This window comes from Oryzias latipes, chromosome 6, assembly GCF_053564925.1.
Source record: "Oryzias latipes strain Hd-rR chromosome 6, Olatipes_Hd-rR_3.1".
NCBI lineage: Eukaryota > Metazoa > Chordata > Actinopteri > Beloniformes > Adrianichthyidae > Oryzias > Oryzias latipes.
This window is the reverse complement of record NC_136242.1, coordinates 13,481,373-13,504,263: the sequence shown is the minus strand read 5'-3', so window position 1 is coordinate 13,504,263 and position 22,891 is coordinate 13,481,373. Positions and strand designations below refer to the sequence as shown.

The window sequence follows — 22,891 nt, the reverse complement described above, 5'->3', positions numbered from 1 at the left end:
GCACGGCCACAATCACACACCCGTACACACCTTACAATCACACACCCGTACGCACCTTACAATCACACACCCGTACACACCTCACAATCACACACCCGTACACACCTTACAATCACACACCCGTACGCACCTTACAATCACACACCCGTACACACCTTACAATCACACACCCGTACGCACCTTACAATCACACACCCGTACGCACCTTACAATCACACACCCGTACACACCTCACAATCACACACCCGTACACACCTTACAATCACACACCCGTACGCACCTTACAATCACACACCCGTACACGCCTTACAATCACATACCCATACACACCTTACAATCACACACCCATACACACCTTACAATCACACACCCATACACGCCTTACAATCACACACCTTACAATCACACACCCGTACACACCTTACAATCACAAACCCGTACACGCCTTACAATCACACACCCGTACACACCTTACAATCACACACCCGTACACACCTCACAATCACACACCCGTACACACCTCACAATCACACACCCGTACACACCTTACAATCACACACCCGTACACACCTCACAATCACACACCCGTACACACCTTACAATCAAACACCCATACACACCTTACAATCACACACCCATACACACCTTACAATCACACACCCATACACACCTTACAATCACACACCCGTACGCACCTTACAATCACACACCCGTACACGCCTTACAATCACATACCCATACACACCTTACAATCACACACCCATACACACCTTACAATCACACACCCGTACGCACCTCCTTCTTCCGGTTCCGGGGTTAAGGCAGGACGCGTGGTCGCGGCTCTCTGCGGATACTATCTTCAAATTACTTAAGAAGTTGATTTTCTCCAAAAAGAGAGCTGACCATGCCCCCGAAGAAACCCCAGGAATATGAAGAGCTCAAAAAATCTCTTGACATTATTCAAGAAACGCTGAAAAGTTTTATGGATCAAGTGTCGGCTAAGCTAACACCGCTCTGGGATATGATGGAAGAGTTCCGAAGATTTCGGGCTCAAAACGAGCAGGGAGAAAACCGGGTCGAGATTCTGGAGAAAAGACTGGACGATGTGGAACAGCAAGTAAGGATGAATAATGTCATTCTCACTGGAGTACCAATCAAGCCTCGAGCGAAGCTGAATTCAGCAGGAGCTAGCACTGCTAATGCTAGCGCTAGCGTAGCTAGCAGTGCTAATACGGAGATCGACGCGTCGCTGGAGCAGCAAATACATTCATTTCTCACATCTAAAGGGATTTCCCTGGATCTCAATACCATCGAGACCTGCCACCTGCTCCCCAGGAGAAAGGAGACGGATAAACCAGCGATCCTCATCAGGTTTGTGAATCACAAACACAAGCTAGCTCTGATGAATCAACGCAAAAACCTGAAAGGTTCGGCTGCTTATCTGAACGACCATCTGACAAGAAGGAATGCTGAAATCTCAAAACATGCACGGCTTCTCAGGAAGCGTAAGCAGATTGAGAACACTTGGGTTAAAGGCTGCAGGATTTATGTCAAACCGCTCGGTCCAGAGGACCGCACCAAGGTTATGGTTGTGAACACCATGAAGGACTTTGAGAAGTGTTTGATCACGGTCGTCTGAATCAACGTGGAGTAATAAATCAAAGAGCCAAATAATTTCAAGAAATATGACACCTGGAATCTTCACTTTCTCCATAAGTCTGACGTCACCTGAATAACAGCAGAGAGTTCTGACCTGCAGACAATTTGACCTCAACTTTCACCGCAGCTGATATCAGCTGAAGAAGGATATGGACCTGAATCTAATGTCTGCAGACATAACATGGAAGAGAACTATTAACTGTTTTGAACCCAGAAGATCAGCTGTTATCAGTAAAAGAAGAAATACCAACCTTGGACAATCGACAGATTGTGGACCCTTTTAAATTTTTTTCCTTACAGCATTACCTTATTATAAAAAAAAAAAAAAAAAAGAAAAACAAAATTTTTAAAAAGTAAAACAAATGATTAATCACTTATTGAAAATTGTTAAATTGATTGACTTTTGATGATATTACTTCACTAGCTCCTAAAATTGATAAAATGATTCAAAAATCTTTCCTAATGTAGCATAATTTTGCACATGTTTTTAACTTTTGATACTTGATGAAATTTTGCTATGAAAACTCCTGAAACAGTGTTGTGTCTATTTTACTGGTATAGTATTATGTTTTAAAGCATATGAATGACTTTTAAAAGTAACATAATTTGCATATATTTCAGATGCTGCATTTGCCATGTTGATTTCTAAAGTTATTTTTGACGTAGTACTTAAGTAATTTCATCTTTGGCACGTGCTTTATTGATACCTTATGATTATTAATTCTGTCTGATAAAACCTAGGAACCGGATATTGATAAATCATGTAATAAAATGGTTATAGTATAACGGGGTGGGATTATATAAGTTCGCTTCTTTCCACTCCCTTTCAAGCAATTTTTATTAATTATGTCTAATTATCCTAAGTTTGATTAGTTACTGTATGAATGTATAACTGATGATTATATTGCTTTTGTGTGTATTACTCCTATTTGATTGCTTGAAATAAACCATTTCAAATCAAAAAAAAAAAAAAAATCAAAAAAAACCTTACAATCACACACCCGTACACGCCTTACAATCACATACCCATACACACCTTACAATCACACACCCATACACACCTTACAATCACACACCCATACACACCTTACAATCACACACCCGTACACACCTTACAATCACACACCCGTACACGCCTTACAATCACACACCCGTACACGCCTTACAATCACACACCCGTACACACCTCGCAATCACACACCCGTACACACCTCACAATCACACACCCGTACACACCTTACAATCACACACCCGTACACACCTCACAATCACACACCCGTACACACCTTACAATCACACACCCATACACACCTTACAATCACACACCCATACACACCTTACAATCACACACCCATACACACCTTACAATCACACACCCGTACGCACCTTACAATCAAACACCCGTACGCACCTTACAATCACACACCCATTCACACCTTACTACCACACACCCAGACACACCTTACTACCACACACCCGTAAAGCCTTACAATCACACACCCGTACACGCCTTACAATCACACACCCGTACACGCCATACAATCACACACCCATACACACCTTACAATCACACACTCATACACGCCTTACAATCACACACCCGTACACGCCTTACAATCACACACCCATACACACCTTACAATCACACACCCATACACACCTTACAATCACACACCCGTACACACCTCACAATCACACACCCGCACGCACCTTACAGTCACACACCCGTACACGCCTCACAATCACACACCCGTACACACCTTACAATCACACACCCATACACACCTTACAATCACACACCCATACACACCTTACAATCACACACCCATACACATCTCACAATCACACACCCGTACACGCCTTACAATCACACACCCGTACACACCTTACAATCACACACCCGTACACACCTTACAATCACACACCCGTACACACCTTACAATCAAACACCCGTACACACCTTACAATCACACACCCGTACACACCTCACAATCACACACCCGTACACACCTTACAATCACACACCCGTACGCACCTTACAATCAAACACCCGTACGCACCTTACAATCACACACCCGTACACGCCTTACAATCACACACCCATTCACACCTTACTACCACACACCCAGACACACCTTACAATCACACACCCGTAAAGCCTTACAATCACACACCCGTACACGCCTTACAATCACACACCCGTACACGCCATACAATCACACACCCATACACACCTTACAATCACACACCCATACACACCTTACAATCACACACCCGTACACGCCTTACAATCACACACCCGTACACGCCTTACAATCACATACCCATACACACCTTACAATCACACACCCATACACACCTTACAATCACACACCCGTACACACCTTACAATCACACAACCGTACACACCTTACAATCACACACCCATACACACCTCACAATCACACACCCGTACGCACCTTACAATCACACACCCATACACACCTAACAATCACACACCCGTACACACCTCACAATCACATACCCATACACACCTCACAATCACACACCCGTACACACCTTACAATCACACACCCATACATACCTCACAATCACAGACCCGTACGCACCTTACAATCACACACCAATACACACCTCACAATCTCACACATCCATACACACCTCACAATCACATACCCGTACGCATCTTACAATCACACACCCATACACACCTTACAATCACACACCCGTACACACCTCACAATCACACACCCACACGCACCTTACAATCACACACCCATACACATCTCACAATCACACACCCGTACACGCCTTACAATCACACACCCGTACACACCTTACAATCACACACCCTTACACGCCTTACAATCACACACCCGTACACGCCTTACAATCACATACCCATACACACCTTACAATCACACACTCATACACACCTTACAATCACACACCCGTACACACCTTACAATCACACACCCATACACACCTCACAATCACACACCCGTACGCACCTTACAATCACACACCCATACACACCTAACAATCACACACCTGTACACACCTCACAATCACATACCCATACACACCTCACAATCACACACCCGTACACACCTTACAATCACACACCCATACACACCTCACAATCACAGACCCGTACGCACCTTACAATCACACACCCGTACACACCTCACAATCACATACCCGTACACACCTTACAATCACACACCCATACACACCTCACAATCTCACACACCCATACACACCTCACAATCACATACCCGTACGCATCTTACAATCACATACCCGTACGCACCTCACAATCACACACCCGTACACACCTTACAATCACACACCCGTACACACCTCACAATCACATACCCATACACACCTTAGTGTAACCCATGAACATGAAAGCATGTTTTTGGGTGGTGGGAAGAAGCCAGAGTCTCTGGAGAGGACCCACGCATGAACGGGGAGAACATGCAAACCCCACACAGATTGGTGTTCTGTTTCAGGGGGCCTTCTTGGTGTGAGGCAAGAGCGCTGACCAAATGCAGCCTGGGCTGCTTTAATGTAGACAAAGTCAAGATTCCTGGTTTCCTTTCAGCCTTTTGGTTGCATGTTTGCAACAATTAGAAGCAACAGCAGATTGATTGATTGGAAAATCACTAATTTCAACGCACAAAATGGACAAACCTGTTCACTCCCTTTCATAGTCCCTAAATGCACCATCACCAGCCTGTCAAGCTCTCTGTTGTCATGACAACTTCTCTTTTTTATCATCAGAAAGTCCTAAGCTAAAGTTTTATTCTATTTGCATTTTAAAGAAGCTTTTATCTAAACTTAATAACAGATGATTGTTTTGACAATTGAAGGTAGTTAGGTTTATGTAATAATGTTTCCTTCTTTCAGCAGAAGTAATGCATGGATAAAAACTCTTTCCTAGCAGCAGAGGTCACAAGAAAAGGCTGGCGAACATTTCAATTTGAATTTTGATTGAAAATAAATTTGAAAAACTGTCTGACGCACAATATATAAATGAGGCTACAAAGTTGCAGCAGCAAAAGCTTTTATTTGTTTAGGGAGAAAGATGAACCACAATGAAGGAAACGTTCTGGAAATTGGACCAAGATAACATTATGGAATAAATCTCCATAGTAACTTTATTCAGTCTAATTTAATCTGCTTTTATGCAGCTAAGTTTGGGCTAAATTTATCTTTTATGCATTTAAACTCCCAACCCAGGCAGCACAAACTAAATATTTATTGAAACTGAACATGGTCTCAAGGATTTTGGTTTTATTCAACCAAGTCAGAAGCTCCTGACTTTCTCAACTATCTGTGTAACACCTCTAAGTTTATCACGGTATATAAAAAAACTGATGGTTGAGTTTCCAGTCCTGCCTCCTGTTACAGTGTGTTAAAGTTAATGACAGAGAAACGAGCCACAAAGCTCTCTGTAGATCTAAAATGTAGTTACAAGCAATTTAGGATGTGAACCAGGATTAAATCCCATTTTCTTCCTGGCAGACCTACATTAAAAGTATGGATAAGGATTTTGTGGCTGCAACAATCCAAGCCATCGGCCGCTGCGCTACCAACATCGGTGAAGTGAGGGACACCTGTCTGAACGGCCTGGTGCAGCTGCTGTCCAACCGTGACGGTGAGAAGGTTCACCTGCTGTTCAGAACGACATGAGGACTTCTAGAGGTTTCAACTTTTCTGTCCCGCTGTTCAGAGCTGGTGGTGGCTGAGTCTGTGGTTGTTATCAAGAAACTCCTGCAAATGCAACCAGAGAAGCACAGCGACATCATAAAGCATATGGCCAAACTGACAGACAACATTCAGGTGAGAGATGAGCTGCTGACAAAATCATGTTGAATTCATGTTTTACAGAAAAAAGTTACACTTACATCAATTCAAGCTAAAGTTTGCAGTGAAACCTCCGTTAAAGTCCCGCTCCAATCATCTTTTGATCTATTGTAAAAGCGTTTGTAGTGGTCTTTTAATTAGGATCATGCCGTTTTTTGGTAAATTTTTATAAAAGTGTTTTTTTTCTAAGACATAGTTTTTGCAGAGCGGCAGTAGTTCATTAGAAATTCACATCTGAGTTGAGGGCAGGACTGATGGTGTGGAGCAACCCCAACCCCAATTCCCATCCATCTGTTTACATGCTCTCCAAAGACGTGGATGCATCAAAATGGAGTGGAGCAGGGAGCTTGCGGCCCACCCATTGTATTTTCTACCTAACCAATACGTTTTTTTTAAAACAGCAGTATTCTTCTGCTCCTAATTCACAACCATTTTGATAAAGGAATACTGAGAAATGCAATTTTAAGCCTAAATTTTCTTTATTTATGTCCTCCATTATGAGAAAAATGCCATAAGACCATGTTAAAAACACCAAAAATACCCTTTTCTCAGAATGGGTCTTTAAGAAAGTTATTCCCTTTCTTATATATATATTTCTTCTTATATTCAGAGCAGGTTTTTAAAATGACCTTTCTCTGTTCTTGAGTTTGCTGCTTTCCTGCATCTATCCTGTGTCCTCTTCAGCTGCCTAACAAAATTCCAGCTGACATTTATGACATTTCTTGTCATCAAATAATTATATTTTAGCTCAATTCAATTAAAATAAATGCAGTTCAGTTTCTCTAGAAAGCGCAATGTCCCCAACATTGGTCAAAGAATGCAAGACGTAAAATATAATTCTGTTCAGACTGTCTTCAATGTGTTCTGCATGTAGTCAGAATAACTATTCTTTTTATACGGAAAAAGGAGAAAAGATGCAGCAGAACCAGATAACAATTAGACAAACACAAAACCATAAACACTGAAGGACAAATGACATTTTTTTCCAGGATGGGAAAGATCAGAAAGCAAAAGTGTTGAGCTGAAGGTGAGGAAGGCAGTCCCAGCAGGCTTAGCTTGTAGCAGCGTGTAGCTCTGGATCTCCGGGTCCAGATTTTTCCAGGAACTTTATGAAAAGGAAACAACTGAAGTGAAGGACCTGCAGGCTGAAGAGTCAGTTTTCCAGCAGACTTAGGATGGAATGATCTGTTTGGAAAACTCCCAAGCTTAACCCTTGTGCTATCCTAGGCACTTTAACATTGGGAGTTGGGTCATCTAGACCCACTAGACAGTGCTCTGAACCTTTTTTCTTCAATGATTTGTGATCTTCACTGGTGTCCATGGATTACATGAAATCTTTCCACCTTTATCCACCTTTGCTATGGTAGGGAAAACATGTCAATGTAAGGGTGGGGTCATCTAAGATAGCACAAGAGTTAAAGCAGCACAATGATTTGCCATCTTGTTGATAATGTTTTGTGTTTCTGTGGAAAATGCATGACTCTGGGTCCTTGGAGAATCCTGTTAATAATTTATGTTGATGGAAGTTTTCTCGAAGTTAGTTGTATTGAGCTAGATGCATGCAAACCATTCCACTCGCTCTGTGTTGAAAGGTCCCGATGGCGCGGGCCAGCATCCTGTGGCTGATAGGAGAATACTGTGAACACGTGCCCAAGATTGCTCCAGACGTCCTGAGGAAGATGGCCAAGTCCTTCACCAACGAGGAGGACATCGTCAAGCTGCAGATCATCAATTTGGCTGCCAAGCTGTACCTGACCAACTCCAAACAGGCATGAAGACTCCTCCGTCTTTGTGTAGAAGTTGAGTTTGTTTAGGAAATACCCTACTTCCTGCTCCAACTATAAGAAATCAGTTGCCATTTTCTGGTCCAAGTCGGCCGGAGTCAACATTTCTATGGCAACCACTCTCACCAATCAGGAGTGAGCTTGCTGGAAGTCCACAACCCTGACACTTGAAAGCAGGCCTCATGAAATCTATCAATCAAATGTTTCATCCACATACTTTTATTTAAGCATCTGATTGGCCAGTTTAGAACTTGAATAACTTGAACTCCTGAAAAAAATACAATATAGTATAAAATTAAATATAAATAAATATAATTAGGAGTAGCAATACAATATTAATAAAAGGTATCAGAGTAGGAATGGTTTTTCTGACAAATAGAATGACTGAGTAACAGCTGTTTATTTCTCTATAGAAGTCTATGGGATTTAGGCTTCTTGGAGCCAGCAGGTACTTTCTATTTGCAATGCGAGGGGGATGGGTTACTCCGTCCGGTTCTTATATTCAGTTAGTTGATGTGTTCAAATTCGCCTTCCCAGGCGCGTTGGCCGGGTAGGCCGGATGTTAACGGCTGTGTACTTGGACGAGTCTAGCCTTTGAATAATTCCAGCCGTTACATCGGCGAATGTCCTGTCGCCTAGTAACCGTGAGTCCCGATACAGAGAGGAGTAGTGAACAAGTCACAGAGCTAAGAACTCTTGCTTATGTGATCCAACTTTTAACCTTGGAGGTGTAATTTTAAAAAGGTGTAATTATCTTCAACTCCGATTCCCGCTTCACATTCCACCCATTGTTATCAGAAAATCTCCGGGTTCGGCCGCAATGCATCTTGGGACATGGACAGCATAGAAATATACACCAGACGTTGGCTGTAGTCGTTGGCTGCATTTGAAGGAGTTGTTGAATCTGAACAGCACTTGTCGCAACGCTGTGACAATAAGCAGCCTACAAATGCAGCCCAGGAAGAACGCAGCCCTTAAATTTGAACACGGCCAATGTAAACTCCCCAGTCATTTTAATTTTTGATTTGTTCTGGCATTATAAAAGACGCCTTGGTAGGTCCTTAAGAGGTCTTAGTTTGTCCATGTTGGTAAACATGAAAACACGTGTTTATGGCTGCATCTGTATTTACTCACTTCTCCCTGTTTAGTGTCCTCTATCTGCCGTGTTGACGGTGTCCAAAGCTACAATTCCAAAATCCAGTGTTTTTGGAAATTTCCTAGAAGTCTCATGAAAAAGATGTTTTTGGCCTCATCACTTCATGAAGCGCCTGTGTATCTCTCATTTACAATGCATGGAAGACATGGATGATGTAAAGAGATCGGAATTAGTTATTTAAAAAAACTCTCCAAAAACATTGGTAACGCCAGCTCCATGTCTGGGTTTCTGGGATCATTCAGAGACTCTCCCAGTATAGTGAGGTTCACCGTCTACTGCAGGAGCTGGGTCTGAACGGCGCCCGCTTTCACCGCTACTTCCGTCTCTGTGACCCAGTTGGATGACTTGCTGTCATCAAAGGAGGGGAAAAATAAAAAAACAAGAATAAAACTACTGTAGATGGACCTTATGGATATCGTGTTGATGCAAATGTACGATGCTCAAATCGCGCCGCAGGACCTCATATTGCGCCTGTGCGTTGAAACTGGACACCCACGTCGCGCAAATCATGTTCGGTGAGCATAAGAAGGAAATTCAGACACAGCCTATGTAGAAGCTATTTTTTCTGGCTAATGGAGAGTCCTATTGCTACCAGGATGAAGGACTCAGCAAATTATCACAGTTTCCCCAATTCTGATAATACACGGCCCTCCGTGAACTTTCAAAAAAGTTCCACACTTAGCATAGCAACCAAAAGCTACACAATTGATTTTAATAAACATTTTGTCTTAAACACATCAACCAGCCTATTTCAAAGTCTTCTGCTCTTAAACTGCCTTAATTTGAGCATACTAACCATTGTTTTCGTGGGTTCACTGGTTTCAGGTTAAATTTCCCCAATAATTAAAAGAAACAAACAAATCAGCTGGATAGGATTTCTGTTTACTCACCATGTGAGTCCTTCTTCTGCAGACTAAGCTCTTGACTCAGTATGTCCTCAACCTGGCCAAGTATGACCAGAACTATGACATCCGTGACCGCGCACGCTTCATTCGTCAGCTCATTGTTCCCACCGAGAAGAGTGGTGCTCTCAGCAAGTACGCAAAGAAACTGTTCCTCGCCCTCAAACCTGCTCCGGTCCTCGAGTCTCCATTTAAAGGTAAAGACGCTCAGAGACTCTAATTTATGCTTCCTTCCGTGTATTTAAGTCACAGATTCCGGTTTCTGTCAGTCATTCTTGTGGGGTTTTTTTTTCCAGATCGAGACCACTTCCAGCTGGGTTCACTGTCCCACCTGCTTAATGCCAAAGCCGGGGGCTACCAGGAGTTGCCTGACTGGCCCGAAGCCGCCCCTGACCCCTCCGTGCGCAACGTGGAGGTGAAGGAGTCTGTGCGTGCAGTGGGAACAGTAACATACAGAGACACAGGGGCCCTCTGGGGTCTACAGGGGCCCCAAAAGATGGAGGGGAGCGAGGGTTGCTCCTTTCGCAGAGCAGTGCTTCAGAGGGGGTTGAAGAGGGTCGCCAGAGTTACCTCAAACTCCAATATAACACTGATTTTCTCCCACTCATCATTCATTCATCTTCTGCTCGTTAGCATGGCGACCTCATCGGGATCGTCTCGCCACACGGATGCTGCCTAACACCCATAGAGGAGGAATGAAGTGTTTTCCCAAACCTAACTAAAGCTCAAAAGAAAAAGAAAAAAATCAAAATCTGTCTTTGGAGATTTTATGTGGAGTTCAGCGCTTCCCATGATCCTCTCTGCTACACTGGCTTCGGTTGGGCAGCAGCCTCCTCGCCCCGCCCACATCCCTCCTCACCGCTGTGTGAGCCACCAGCACATGCTCTGCAGAAGGGAGCTGGCTTATTTCAAGTCTGCAGGGACACCACTGCAAAAGTTCACACCAAATCTGTTTCATTTGGATTCTTTTTCCCAAAATGTGCTCAATTCAAGTTTATAAGGGAGTAAAATGATCTGCAAAGCTCTCCTCTTCTCCAGCCCCTTCGCTTCATGTGCTTCTGGTGCAACAGTTTGATCTCAGAGAAACCAGGACATCAAGGCTTAGGTGTCACGTAGCGATGACCCTAAGGCTTGATTTTGTTGCATGATGTTGTTCATAACTCCTCATTTAATCAGCTGTGATGCAGATTTCAAGATGAGGCCACAGGTGCAGTCCATGGAGACACTGTTTCTGTTCTGCTTGTAGAGATTTGTCACTTTGATAGGAACAAAAAAAAGTTTATCTGTACTTTTGAATAGTTTAACATGATCTTATGCAGACATGCAGCTGTGAGGTAGTTTTTGTTTTACTTAAAACATACATTTCTTTTAACTCTGGTTAAACAATCATGGTAATTTTATACTGGTTTCTAAAATACAAAAAAAGTTATAAAAGAAAGTTTTAATGACTCGATTTTGGCTCATTTTAAGTTTCATTTTTAAAGAAACTCAACAAAACAAAACCCTTAAATTCAAAAGAGCCAATGGTTCATTTAAAGAACATAGAAAACATGTTTTTTTTAAAACAAGGGGAAAACAAAAACTTTTTGTCTAATTTGTACGTTTCTGAAGTGCAATTAATAATTATGAATTAATCAGCTAGTAAAAAATCTGGCAATTATTTAAATGTAGGCTTTATTACCTGGAACTAATGAAATAAATTAGTTTTTGTTTTGTTTATTAGTAACAAAATTCACCCTTTTTTTTCCTGGTAACAAAGATTTTTCACAATAATTCAAATAAATTGTCAAACTAAAGTTGACAAAAATGGGTGTGGTGATGCTTCATACGTGAAGCCTCAAAGCAGCAAACCACTCTGAAGCAGCGCTTAAAATGACCACCAGCCAGGAGAGCCATTCATCAGCAGCACTCACCCGCTGTCTCCCCCTCTGCACACCGCACGCAGCCGGAGGAGGTCGTGACCTCCAGCGAGGGGCGGATCAGCCTGCTTGGAGACTGGCGAGAGGTGCTCCTCCCTGTGGTGTGGAGTGCAGTGGAGTCTCCAGGACTCTTTTTCTTCTCTCATTTTAATTCCTGCCTTTCACCGCTATGATTGGATACGATGGTCTAATCTAATCTAATCCTTACCCTCAAATCTATTCCTTGTTAAATAAAAATAGGTTTAAAAATGGACAAATATTACGATTAAAACCTGATCTGGGAACTCAAAGCTACAGGGTGTTTCCCTTTTCCCCCTTCCTGCACTCTTGTGAAATTTGTGACACAACTGTCACAAATCCAGTGTGGTTCTGTGTTTTTCCTCTTCCTCATCTTCATCATTTAAGCATGATTTGATTGGAGGAAAAACACTCATACTAATTGCATCTATGTCTGTTTTCTTGCCGTGTTATCAAGCAGGAATAAGAAAGGTTCTTTGGTTGCAGTGTATCTGCAGTTTTGAACTCAGGTTGTGTCCAAATTCCTTCACTACTTAGCGTGCTATAAAGGGCGGTCGCCATTTTTTTCAGCGTGCAAAAATAAATCCAGTGCCCAAGAAATTACCCAGAAGTCTCTGCGACAAACCAGTGTGCATCATTGCTCACTAGACTGATGAATATAGACCACGATCCATTGCGTTTTAACAATTTTTCATGTAAAAGAAATGCATTTTAAACCTTTTTTTATTATAAATCATCCAGTTTTCATCATCAGAAGACGGTGTATTCATGAATAGTCTTCTTAAAATGATCATATTAATTAGGTTTATACTTCAGGAAATCTGTGATGTCATATTTGCCATTAAATAAATGTAGTGATCATGGTGTCGGAATTGCTTTTAAAATTTAGGGCACTTGATAGCCCCGCACTTTATAGTTTTTAAGTAGTTAGGCAGTGGAGAGGGAATTGGGACACAGTCTGTTATATTGGAGTTCTAATTATGGCCGTTTTGGAGCTAATTTTTTAATCTGGAGGGTTTTTTTCTTTTGTCTCTGTAATCCAGACTGTTCTCACACGTTGTGATGTGTTGCCCTTTAACCTTTCCTCTGTCTGATTTTTACTGCTCTCCTGACTTTTCTCTAAAGAAAAAAACTGTTCTTCTTTTTCTCACCCCCCCTCATCTCCATTCCAACCTTTTTTTCTTTTCTACGTCCGCCAGGTTTTTGCGCTGCTTGAAAGAGTCACAACACTAACGAGTGTGAGTCAGTTAGCGGCAAAGAGCCAAACATCCTTGAGCCCCAACCCACACAGCCGCTGAGAACCCAAATGCTTCATGACACCCCCCTTTTGCCTGACCTACTAGTTGCTGTTCTGTGCTTAGCTGAGCCAAAGCCCCCCCCCCCCCAAGAGTCAGCACCCTCTTTCCCCCGCCATTAAAGAAGTGATTGTTTCAGCAGGGCCTCCTCTCAAACTACCTCGGCGTGGGTCTAAACTGGGTTTGGGACACTTCCACGCTCACCTTGTAGGAGAAATCACTTCTCTTAATGGAAAAACTCCCTGTTTGTTTTTTTAAAAGCTGCAACTGGACATGAAGGCAACACCTGGTGCTCAAAAAAAAAAAAAGGCTGCCATGCAACTGTTCCTGTATGAGCTGTCAGATCTGCAGCAGCAGCAGCGTCTGGCTTCATTTGGCTGCATCAGGCATAAGCACTCATGGCCATGCTACTGTAATCTGCCCCACAATAAATGCTTCGTGCTCGGGAGGGGGGCCCCGCCAGGCTCGGCTTCCACCGCTAACACCAGGAACTCTGCTTTGACCCCCAGGTGCCCGAATGGACCAAATGCAGCAGCCGGGAGAAGAGGAAGGAGAAGAAAGTGGAGAAGCCCTTCTACTCGGACTCTGAAGGCGAATCCGGGGCCACAGAGTCAGCTGACAGCGGTAACTTTAGGCCAACTCCTACTTCTAGAAACACGTTTTTATGTGCGATCAATGACGGTTTTTTACTCCAAATGTTTTAATAGTTTTCATATTTTCATCCGGACTCCAATTTAAACAAAAAAAAAACTTTTTAAAAACTTTTTCTGCTATGAATCCATTCTGAATAAACGAGTCTTCACAAAAGTTTTTTAAGGTAAGGTGAGTAACATAATTTTTGAAAAAAATATTCCTCATCAGATTTTCAAACATTCTTAAGACTTTTTTATTTTTATTTTTTTGTAAAGAAACCCCCTACAATATCAATCCAATGTAATTCTAGTGTTTGAATGGAATAATAAATTGTAAAATTAACATTCAAGTTTGAATAAATGGAAACAGAAATGAACAGGTTACACTACACATGCATACAATGTTGATCAGTCTTATATAAGTTTTGAATCCAATTTGTTTTTTAACTAATTTTATAGAATCTATCCTAAATAATAAGCGTCATAACGAAAGTTTGTATTTGTTTTAGCTATTTTTATTGTAATTTATGACCAATAAAGAATATTTTTCAACTTGCCCAACAACTAGAAAGAAATTTAAAAATGAAATGATGGACTAGAATTTATAGAAATCTCCCAAAAGCCTTAAAAAACACACACAGTGATTTTTTTAGTTTATACTCTTCCATAAAAAAAATATGAGTGACTGTTATTGTCCTTCCCATTTGGCGAAACAGATAAACAATCAATAAATGAGCATTAACCTCTGAAGACCTGAACTAATATTTGAGCAAACATCAACAAGTCACAGAGCTCCAGTTAAGCAGAATTAACTACTGTGGTAATAAATCCCAGAATGTGATGTCCAAGCATGTGGTTGCCAGGTTCTAAGAGGTTAAAGAATGTTTATTTATCCTTTCTCTTTTTATTTTGCATGTATTTCAGTGTTGTAATGTAAGATAAGGACATTTTTTTATCTCTAAGTTCTGACCATAAATTAACCCAATACTTCACTTCCATCATTGCAGTGATCTGGTTCTTGAAATGCTTTCTGCTTGCAGTGCAGGAATTCTGATCTTTATGTTTCTCATCAAAAATATTTACACTCCTGGAAGAAATCAGCTATGGTATTTATTTTAGAGACCTACAAGTCTGTGGAGGTTTGTGCTCAGCACTGACCCCCACTCACTGCCACCTTCCCTCCTCAGAGTCGGACTCCGCCAGCGGCTCAGAGAGCGGCAGCGAGGACAGCCGGTCCGGTTCTGAGAGCGATGAAAGCAAGGAGGCCTCAGAGTCTGAGGAAGAGGAGGAGGAGGACTTGAAGACGAAGAAAAATAAGGAGAAACCGCTAAAAAAGCCAGTCCAAGAAAGTGAAAGGTATATTGTACTGTCTAATAGCTCTCACCAACGGGAAGGGGAGGCGGGCTTCCTCTGCACCAACGACCCACAATTTCGAATGAACTCCTGCCGCTCTGCGGAAACTGTGTTCTAGAAAACGACCCAGGTTTCTTGATTTTGACTATAACAGCATAATCATAATTAAAAGACCTCTGGCGACGCTAAAAGTGATTTTCCTTTAACACCCAGAGCCACTCTGCTGTGTAAATCAGTCTGTAACACTGATTCTGTTTAGTTTACAGAGACGGTTTTACAGGAGAATCTTGTACATGAGGTTCAAATCAGAGAAAAATGTCAACCTTTTCCATTTCCAGCGAACAGAGCAGCGAGGAAGAAGTCAGGAAGCCCGAGAGGAAGAGCAAACAGAGCAAGAGCGACTCGGAGTCAGAATCCGAGTCGGAAAGCGAGTCTGAGAGCAGCGAGTCCGAGTCGGAAGACTCTGAAGACTCTGAGCCGGAGCTGAAGAAGAAGAAAAAGGTAGTGAGTGGAGGTGGAGGTTCCTTCTCAGTGATGACGTGGAGGCCGTCCAGTTTGTGAGTGTTGATTGGATCTCCTTCAGGGGGCTCCATCCAAACCTGCTTTCAAAGCGACCAAGAAGGACAACAAGAAGGAGAAGAAAGAAATGTCTTTGCTTGATCTGGACGACTGTAAGTCTAAAGAAAAAGTAGAAAGTTCAATGGAGACTTAAAACTAGCTTTTTTTTTTTAGCACCAGCCAAAGTGTCAACTCTAAAACATAAAAGTTCCCCCTATGATGCTTTGAAATAAAGAAATACCAACTTCCTGTTATTTCGTCACTACAAATCTGGTGACAATGTTCATTTTAACTCTTACGTTTGAAGACTTTTTCTCCAAAGACTTCAGACTTGAACTTAATGCAAACTCTTCCCACTTACTTGCAACAGAAGACTTGTGATCATCTGGGCTGGTTTCTGTCCCCTCAGTTGAACCGGCTCCATCTCCTCAAGTCACCCCCGTCAACTCCTTCCTGTCCAACAGCCTGGTGACCGACCTGGAGGGGCTGTCCCTGTCTGACTCTGCTCTCATGCCGGCCGTACGCGCTTCAGTCGCACATTCCAAGATTCCAAAATAAAAAAGCAGACGTCTGACTCGCCGGGTCTATTTTCCTGCAGACCATCGCCCCGTCCAGCGCGCTCAAGAGCTACGAGCTGCTGCACCGCATCACGGGGGAGGGCCTGTCGGTGGAGTACTGCTTCAGCCGGCAGCCCTTCATCACCGACGCCAACATGGTGGCGGTGCAGGTGCACTTCACCAACAACTCCACCTCCGACACCAAGAGCCTGCACATGGAGGACGTGAAGCTTCAGTCGGGGATGAGGGTCAAAGAGTTCCCAGAGATCGGTGCGTGGGATGTGCTGAAGATCAAATGCTGGAAACATATGAGATGAATTTCAGCGTTTATTTCTCCGTGTTATGAAAATACTTCTATGTCTTAACTTTTATGTCACATCTTTACTTGTTTTGTGTGTTTCTTTGTTGACAGAGTTGCTGCCAGCTGGCGAGACGGCCACGGCGGTGATGGGCATCGATTTTTGTGACTCGACACAAACTGCAAACTTCCAGCTGTGGTGAGACCCCAAAAAGCAGACGTAAAACGGAGCGTGGAACAGACATGGAGAAGACGATTCGTCAAAAAACACCATAAAAATTGACGTTAATTCACTTTAACCCTTTGAATGTGGCACAGAATCATGATTCTATAATAAATCAAAAACACTCATGTAAAGGTCACCAAGGGATGAACGGTGGTGTAGTGGTTAGCACTCTGGCCTCACATCAGTGGTTTGAATCCTGCAGTTTGCATGTTTTCCTCATGCATGTGTGGCTTGTCTCTGGTTTGCTCTCACAGTTCAAGAACATGCTTCATAGGTTCATTTGTATTGCCCGTAGGTGTACATGTGTGTGTGTGAGAGTGTGGCCCTTTAACATACCTGTCCAGGGTGTATCCCGCCGGGATAGGCTCCAGCAACCTGGAACCCCTAAAAGGAATTCAGTGGGTTTGGAAGATGGAAGGATGGGTAGTCACCTACATGTGGTGAACTACACTCTCTACATTTTTGGTTGCAGTTGGCTGCACGGTGGCACAGTGGTTAACGCTCCCTGCCTCACAGCAAGAAGCCCAGAACACCAATGGGGGATCTTTCTGTGTGGAGTTTACATGTTCTCACCGTGCATGTGTGGGTTTTCTCCAGGGAGTCCAGCTTCCTCCCACCGTCCAAAAACATGCTTAATAGGTTAATTGGTTAATCTAAATTGTCCCTAGGTGGGAATGTGAGTGCGTGATTGTGGACACTCTACCCTACGACAGACTGGCGACCTGTCCAGGGCGTCCCCTGCCTTCGCCCACAAGTGGTCAGGATAGGCTCAGGCAGCCCCGTGACCCCGAAAGGGAATAAACGGAAGAAGATGAAAAAAAAAAATGAAAGAGGTTGCAGTTCATAAAGATAAAGCCTCATCCTAAAATATAGACCACGCAAAAAATCATTTCATGTTTAACGACGAATGGGAAACACATCCAGTAGATCATTCTTCCTCTCTCCCTGTTTTGTCGCAAATTCCTTCAAACCCTTTAAGCCTCTCCGTCATCGCTTTAAGCAAAAACGAGTTTTAGCTGGAGCGGTCCGCTGTGTTAGGTAGGTTATATTTGGAGTCAATACAGTCACTATTTGCAGTTTAACTATTAAGTCAAACGAAGGAATATATAGTAAAGCTGAAATGTCTTTTTTTTCCCCCTTTAAATCTTGTTTTGCAGCACTCACACCAGGAAGTTCTTTGTGTCGATACAGCCGCCTGTTGGGGAGCTGATGAGGCCTTTCTTCATGACGGAAAACGAGTTCAAAAAAGAGCAAGGTGAGGAAGAAAAATGTGTTTTTATTCTTTAAAAAAAAGTTTATTTCTAACTGATTTCTATCAGGGGTTTATCCAAATAAACACCTCGTGTGTCAGAAGATTCAGTCGTCTATTGTAACATCTGTTCGACACAAGAGGCCTCAGCTCTCATCTGTTTGCTGGACAGGACAAATTTAAATAAATACAAAGAAATTAATCAAAAAATGACCTACTGATGTTCGATAGAGCGGGTTAGAGCATCTGCAGCTTCCCATCATGTTTCTGCTGTCCTTTTCCATCTCTGATCTTGTGACCTTCACATGCTGACTGTCTCCCATCCCTGCCTCTTTCCTACTGTTCTCTGTAGAGAAGCTTTCACAGATTGTAGGTAAGTCGGCTTTGACAACATCACCCCTGCTTCACAGCCTCACCCTGACCCCCCAGCCCCCACCGCTCATTTGCCTCCACCTCCTCGGCGTCCTGCTTTCATTAGCGACCTGCTTTTCCAGCTGCAGACAGCCCCGCCCACTGCTGCAGCAGGACTCACCGTTCGTCCCCTGAACCCACTTCACTGTCCGCCGTGTGTCACGGGGAATCCACCAATGAGCACAGCCTCTGTAGGGCGCCAAGAATATTTCAATTTCTTGATCCAGATCTGATCTAAGAAGAATGGATTTAGCTTGTAAAAATGTATAGAAATGCATTTTTACCTCGCCATTTAAAAAAAACTTAGGTTCAGATTCTTACTTTTTGTTTTGTTATTTGCTGTTGCCCTTTTATTTTTTCCCAGATCTCTTTCAGACAGGCTGCTGTGGGGAAAACAATTATAATAAATGTTGAAGTTTGCCGCAAATTTGATATCATGCATATTTTAGATAAAATGGGTTCCTTGAATAACTATGATTAGATGGTATTCCACTAAAAAAAAGCTTTTAGTCCACAAGTTTTAGCTTATCTAAGACCCTTCCATAGTAAATATATGAAACGGCGTGCTGATGATCACATGAGGATGAATGGATCAGTGGATTTCATCTTCTACTCTAATAAAACAAAGTTCCATCATTTCTTTGCTGCCACCTAGTGTCTGTAAAAGGCGGTGCTTCTATTTTGTCTACTGCCTTGAGAAAGATGGCAGGATTCATGCTGACTTTTTAAGGATTATTGATATAATGTATTTTTAAAAGTTTAGCGATTTTATAGCAGTATTGTCACATACTTACATACTAAATGTAACTCAAAACTATTAAAGTTATTTTTCATTATTATAATTGTAAATTGCTAGTTTTTGGACATCTAATTTTTGTCCTGAAATTTTAGGAATGAAATCTATAATAGCCATAAAACATGAAACAATTTGGGAAAAATATATGTGGATGTAAATGATTTATTGAAAGCATCTGAATCCATGTAGCTTAGATAAATAGCAGGCTGAGCAGCTTCTAAAAAAGCCTCTCATGCCTTTGAACATTGCTTTTATTTTTAGAAGATATATTATATTTACCACAGCACAAGTTAAATAATGCGATGAACAAGGATAAATAATTTAAAATATATATATTAAACATAATAAATAAACAAAAATTTTTATTGAACAGTTATATTTAAGTAAAAAGAAATAAAATATTTATTATAAGAGAAATTGTAAGCACAAGCAGAACTCTGATGTGATCTCTTCAGAGAAAGAACAAATATTTGCTTCCATCATTAGATTTTTATATTAGATTTTAACAGTAATTATTGAAAATACTTCTATACTTCTCTACTTTTACGTTTGGCTACTGGATAAACAAATACAGGTTTTGTTTTATTAAACGAACAGAGAAATTCCAATTAGAAAAATAATCAAATTTGCAAATAAATGTTCCAACATTCTCTTAAACTGTCTGCAATACCTCAGATTTATAGCCGAGTTCTTAAAATTTTACCTAGAACCATGATGATGTATTTAAATCAATTACTCTTGCGTCCAGCTATAAAAAAATACAGTTTTAAATGAAATGTGAATGAATTTATTTGAATTGGTTTAAATTGGGTCAGTTTGAACTCTATTATTGGACCTCCTAGAAGCGGTCTTCAGTGGAGGCTGTTCAGTTTTACGTTGCCAGTTTGGACGTCAAATCCCCTCAAATGTTTGGGAAAGTAAAGCTGCTTTTGCTGAGTTTTGTGCCGTGTGGGTGGAGGGGAGGACTGTAACAGAGCACTGTTCTGCAGTTTGCTGCTCTCTCTGAAGAACGCCGCTATCCTCTCCACGCTGATCAATTCTAGGGGTAAAATAAAAAAAAAGGAAAAGAAAACGACAGAGAACATCCTGGTGACTGAGCCTCGCTCCCCTCTCTGCAGGTCAGCTGATGGGCATGAACGAGATCACAGAGAAGCTAATACTGGATGTGAAGTGTCGGAACGAGCACGCCATCGTGCAGAAGGTCACCACCGCCGCCAACCTCAGCAGAGTGCCCTGCGGCTCCGACAAAGAATGCAGGTGAGTGTTTGAGCCGACCTTTGATGCAGATTTTTTAGGAATTGTAGTTACAATGCAGAATAATTTCCATCTTTCGAGTCAGGAAGTTTTGCTCCAACTGTGCTCCTTTGACACTAGATCTTAAATGCTGGATGGTTAATTTATACAAAATTAAACACCAAAATAGTTTATTTTTGTCTGACTATATTGTTCATAATGTTTAATCTGCATTTATTCTTCTTATTCTGTGGCTTCATCTTCTGACCTTTACTGCTTTGACCTCAGTACTCCTCCTCCTCCTCCTAAATACCCTGTCTACAGGTTTGCAGGCAGGACGGTGACGAGCAGCAGCTTGGTGCTGGTCACCGTGGCAACCAAAGACCAAGGCGCCGCTCAGCTGACGGTCAACTGCGAGAAGATGGTGATCGGCACCATGCTGGTGAAGGACATCCTCCTGGCCCTGACTCAGTGACAGGAAGCTCCGCCTCCCGTTCACGAGTCACCGCCGTAGCATTTCCAAAAATAATCCCTAATCTGCATCTTTGCAGGGCCGACACTTTCCTTTGAGGAAAGCAGACTATATTTGTCTCCCTGATGCATATCTTTCATAGAGAGAAATCCTCCTAAAAACAGCAGTTTGACATAACGTGCTTCATAACTCAGCTGCTCCTCTACTGAATCAAGAAGGATCGAGTCAGAACCGACGGCCTCGTCTGCTGTTCAGTCGTCAGTATTTCTATCCAAACTCAAATACCTCTTATGTTGTGAAAAGCTTCTGTGCAAAACAACAAAGTTCTGCAGGAAAAGAGAGCAAGCGCCTGCAGATGTTTCACTGTGGAGTCCAACATGAAGGTGTGTCAGCAGCCGCTGTCCTCTTCAGAAGGAATGGAAAAAGTTATTTTTTGCAGCTTTACGCTTCACCCTAAACAGAAGCGGTAAAACCTGTCCGCTGTAGTCCCACCTGTAAGTGGATCGTTACACTTTAGCTCCTGAAATGGTTATAAAATGAAATGTTCTACAATTTTATCATTCATTTTCCAGCAAATCATTCAACTCTGACGTTCTTTGTTGACCGCTTTGACTCATCAATCGTTGGAACATGTAGCAGTCAGTTTCAGGGGGGAACCATTAAAAAGGCGCACGCTTCCTAGAAAAGCAACACCTTCCAAAGCTACAATCACGTCTGCTAAGATTTGGGTTTTATTTTGGTTTTTCTGTGGGTGTGTTGTGGCTTTCAAATATTAAGAGTATCACTCTGTGTGTGATTGAAATGTAACCCTGAGGTTTGACAACTTTATTTATTGTACGAATAAAAACTACAAAGATAAAAAAAGGGGTTTTCTATTTTCTTACATCCTCCAGAACCATCAAAAGAAAAAAAAAGAAAAACCCTGAAAGTTTGACCAAAAATGTATTTGAGGTTGAGGTGTTACTCAGGGACAACATTAAAAAATGTTATTAAGATGCATTTCAGTAGAAGAGCACAAAAGTAGCTTTAGATTGACTTTTTAAAAGAGTTTTGGTTGTTTTTTCTAAAGTAAACTTTAAATAAGGGTCATGAGGGAAATAAACTATGTGGAAATTATTTTATTTTTTTAATTTCTTATCAAAACATAGTTTTACTCTTTCAAAAAAGTATTCAAGAATGCATTTCAGTGTATTTATAGAGCTGTTTAAATATAAATTCTGATGGCTGGTTAAAATAAATTCAATTTGGAGGAAGAGAATGACTAAAAATATTATAACTGCAGACACATCTGAAAGCTAAACGCGCTAGCAAAACGCAAATACAACGCCCAACAAATTAAAAAAATTGGCATTCATAAATGGCAGAACGTATAAATAAGCCAAAACAGCAAACATTCTTAATGTATTTCCTAAACACCAAATCAGCATAAAAATGAAGGAATGCTACACTTGGGTCAATACTTGCTAACATATTGCTAAAGTTATAGCTAATACATATATTA

General features: G+C 41.8%; 1 protein-coding gene across 16 annotated transcripts in view; it reads left to right on the top strand.

Annotated features, from left to right (window-relative positions):
• The window catches only part of ap3b2 (adaptor related protein complex 3 subunit beta 2), a 54,842-nt gene extending 32,588 nt beyond the window's left edge, over window positions 1-22,254 (top strand). For 3 of the 16 annotated variants that reach the window (XM_078949279.1, XM_078949274.1, XM_078949269.1), the window contains exons 13-28: window positions 6,190-6,322; window positions 6,398-6,507; window positions 8,124-8,300; window positions 10,384-10,570; window positions 10,670-10,800; window positions 13,510-13,548; window positions 14,115-14,229; window positions 15,425-15,593; window positions 15,929-16,091; window positions 16,174-16,261; window positions 16,558-16,667; window positions 16,747-16,975; window positions 17,118-17,202; window positions 18,387-18,484; window positions 20,804-20,942; window positions 21,207-22,254. In XM_078949279.1, the coding sequence (XP_078805405.1) occupies window positions 6,190-6,322; window positions 6,398-6,507; window positions 8,124-8,300; window positions 10,384-10,570; window positions 10,670-10,800; window positions 13,510-13,548; window positions 14,115-14,229; window positions 15,425-15,593; window positions 15,929-16,091; window positions 16,174-16,261; window positions 16,558-16,667; window positions 16,747-16,975; window positions 17,118-17,202; window positions 18,387-18,484; window positions 20,804-20,942; window positions 21,207-21,393 (2,160 nt within the window). In that variant the 3' untranslated portion in view covers window positions 21,394-22,254. The remainder of the gene's footprint in view (window positions 1-6,189; window positions 6,323-6,397; window positions 6,508-8,123; window positions 8,301-10,383; window positions 10,571-10,669; window positions 10,801-13,509; window positions 13,549-14,114; window positions 14,230-15,424; window positions 15,594-15,928; window positions 16,092-16,173; window positions 16,262-16,557; window positions 16,668-16,746; window positions 16,976-17,117; window positions 17,203-18,386; window positions 18,485-20,803; window positions 20,943-21,206) is intronic. The other 13 variants (XM_078949277.1, XM_078949272.1, XM_078949275.1 and 10 more) reach the window with 7 other exon arrangements.
• The last annotated feature ends 637 nt before the right edge of the window (window positions 22,255-22,891 follow it).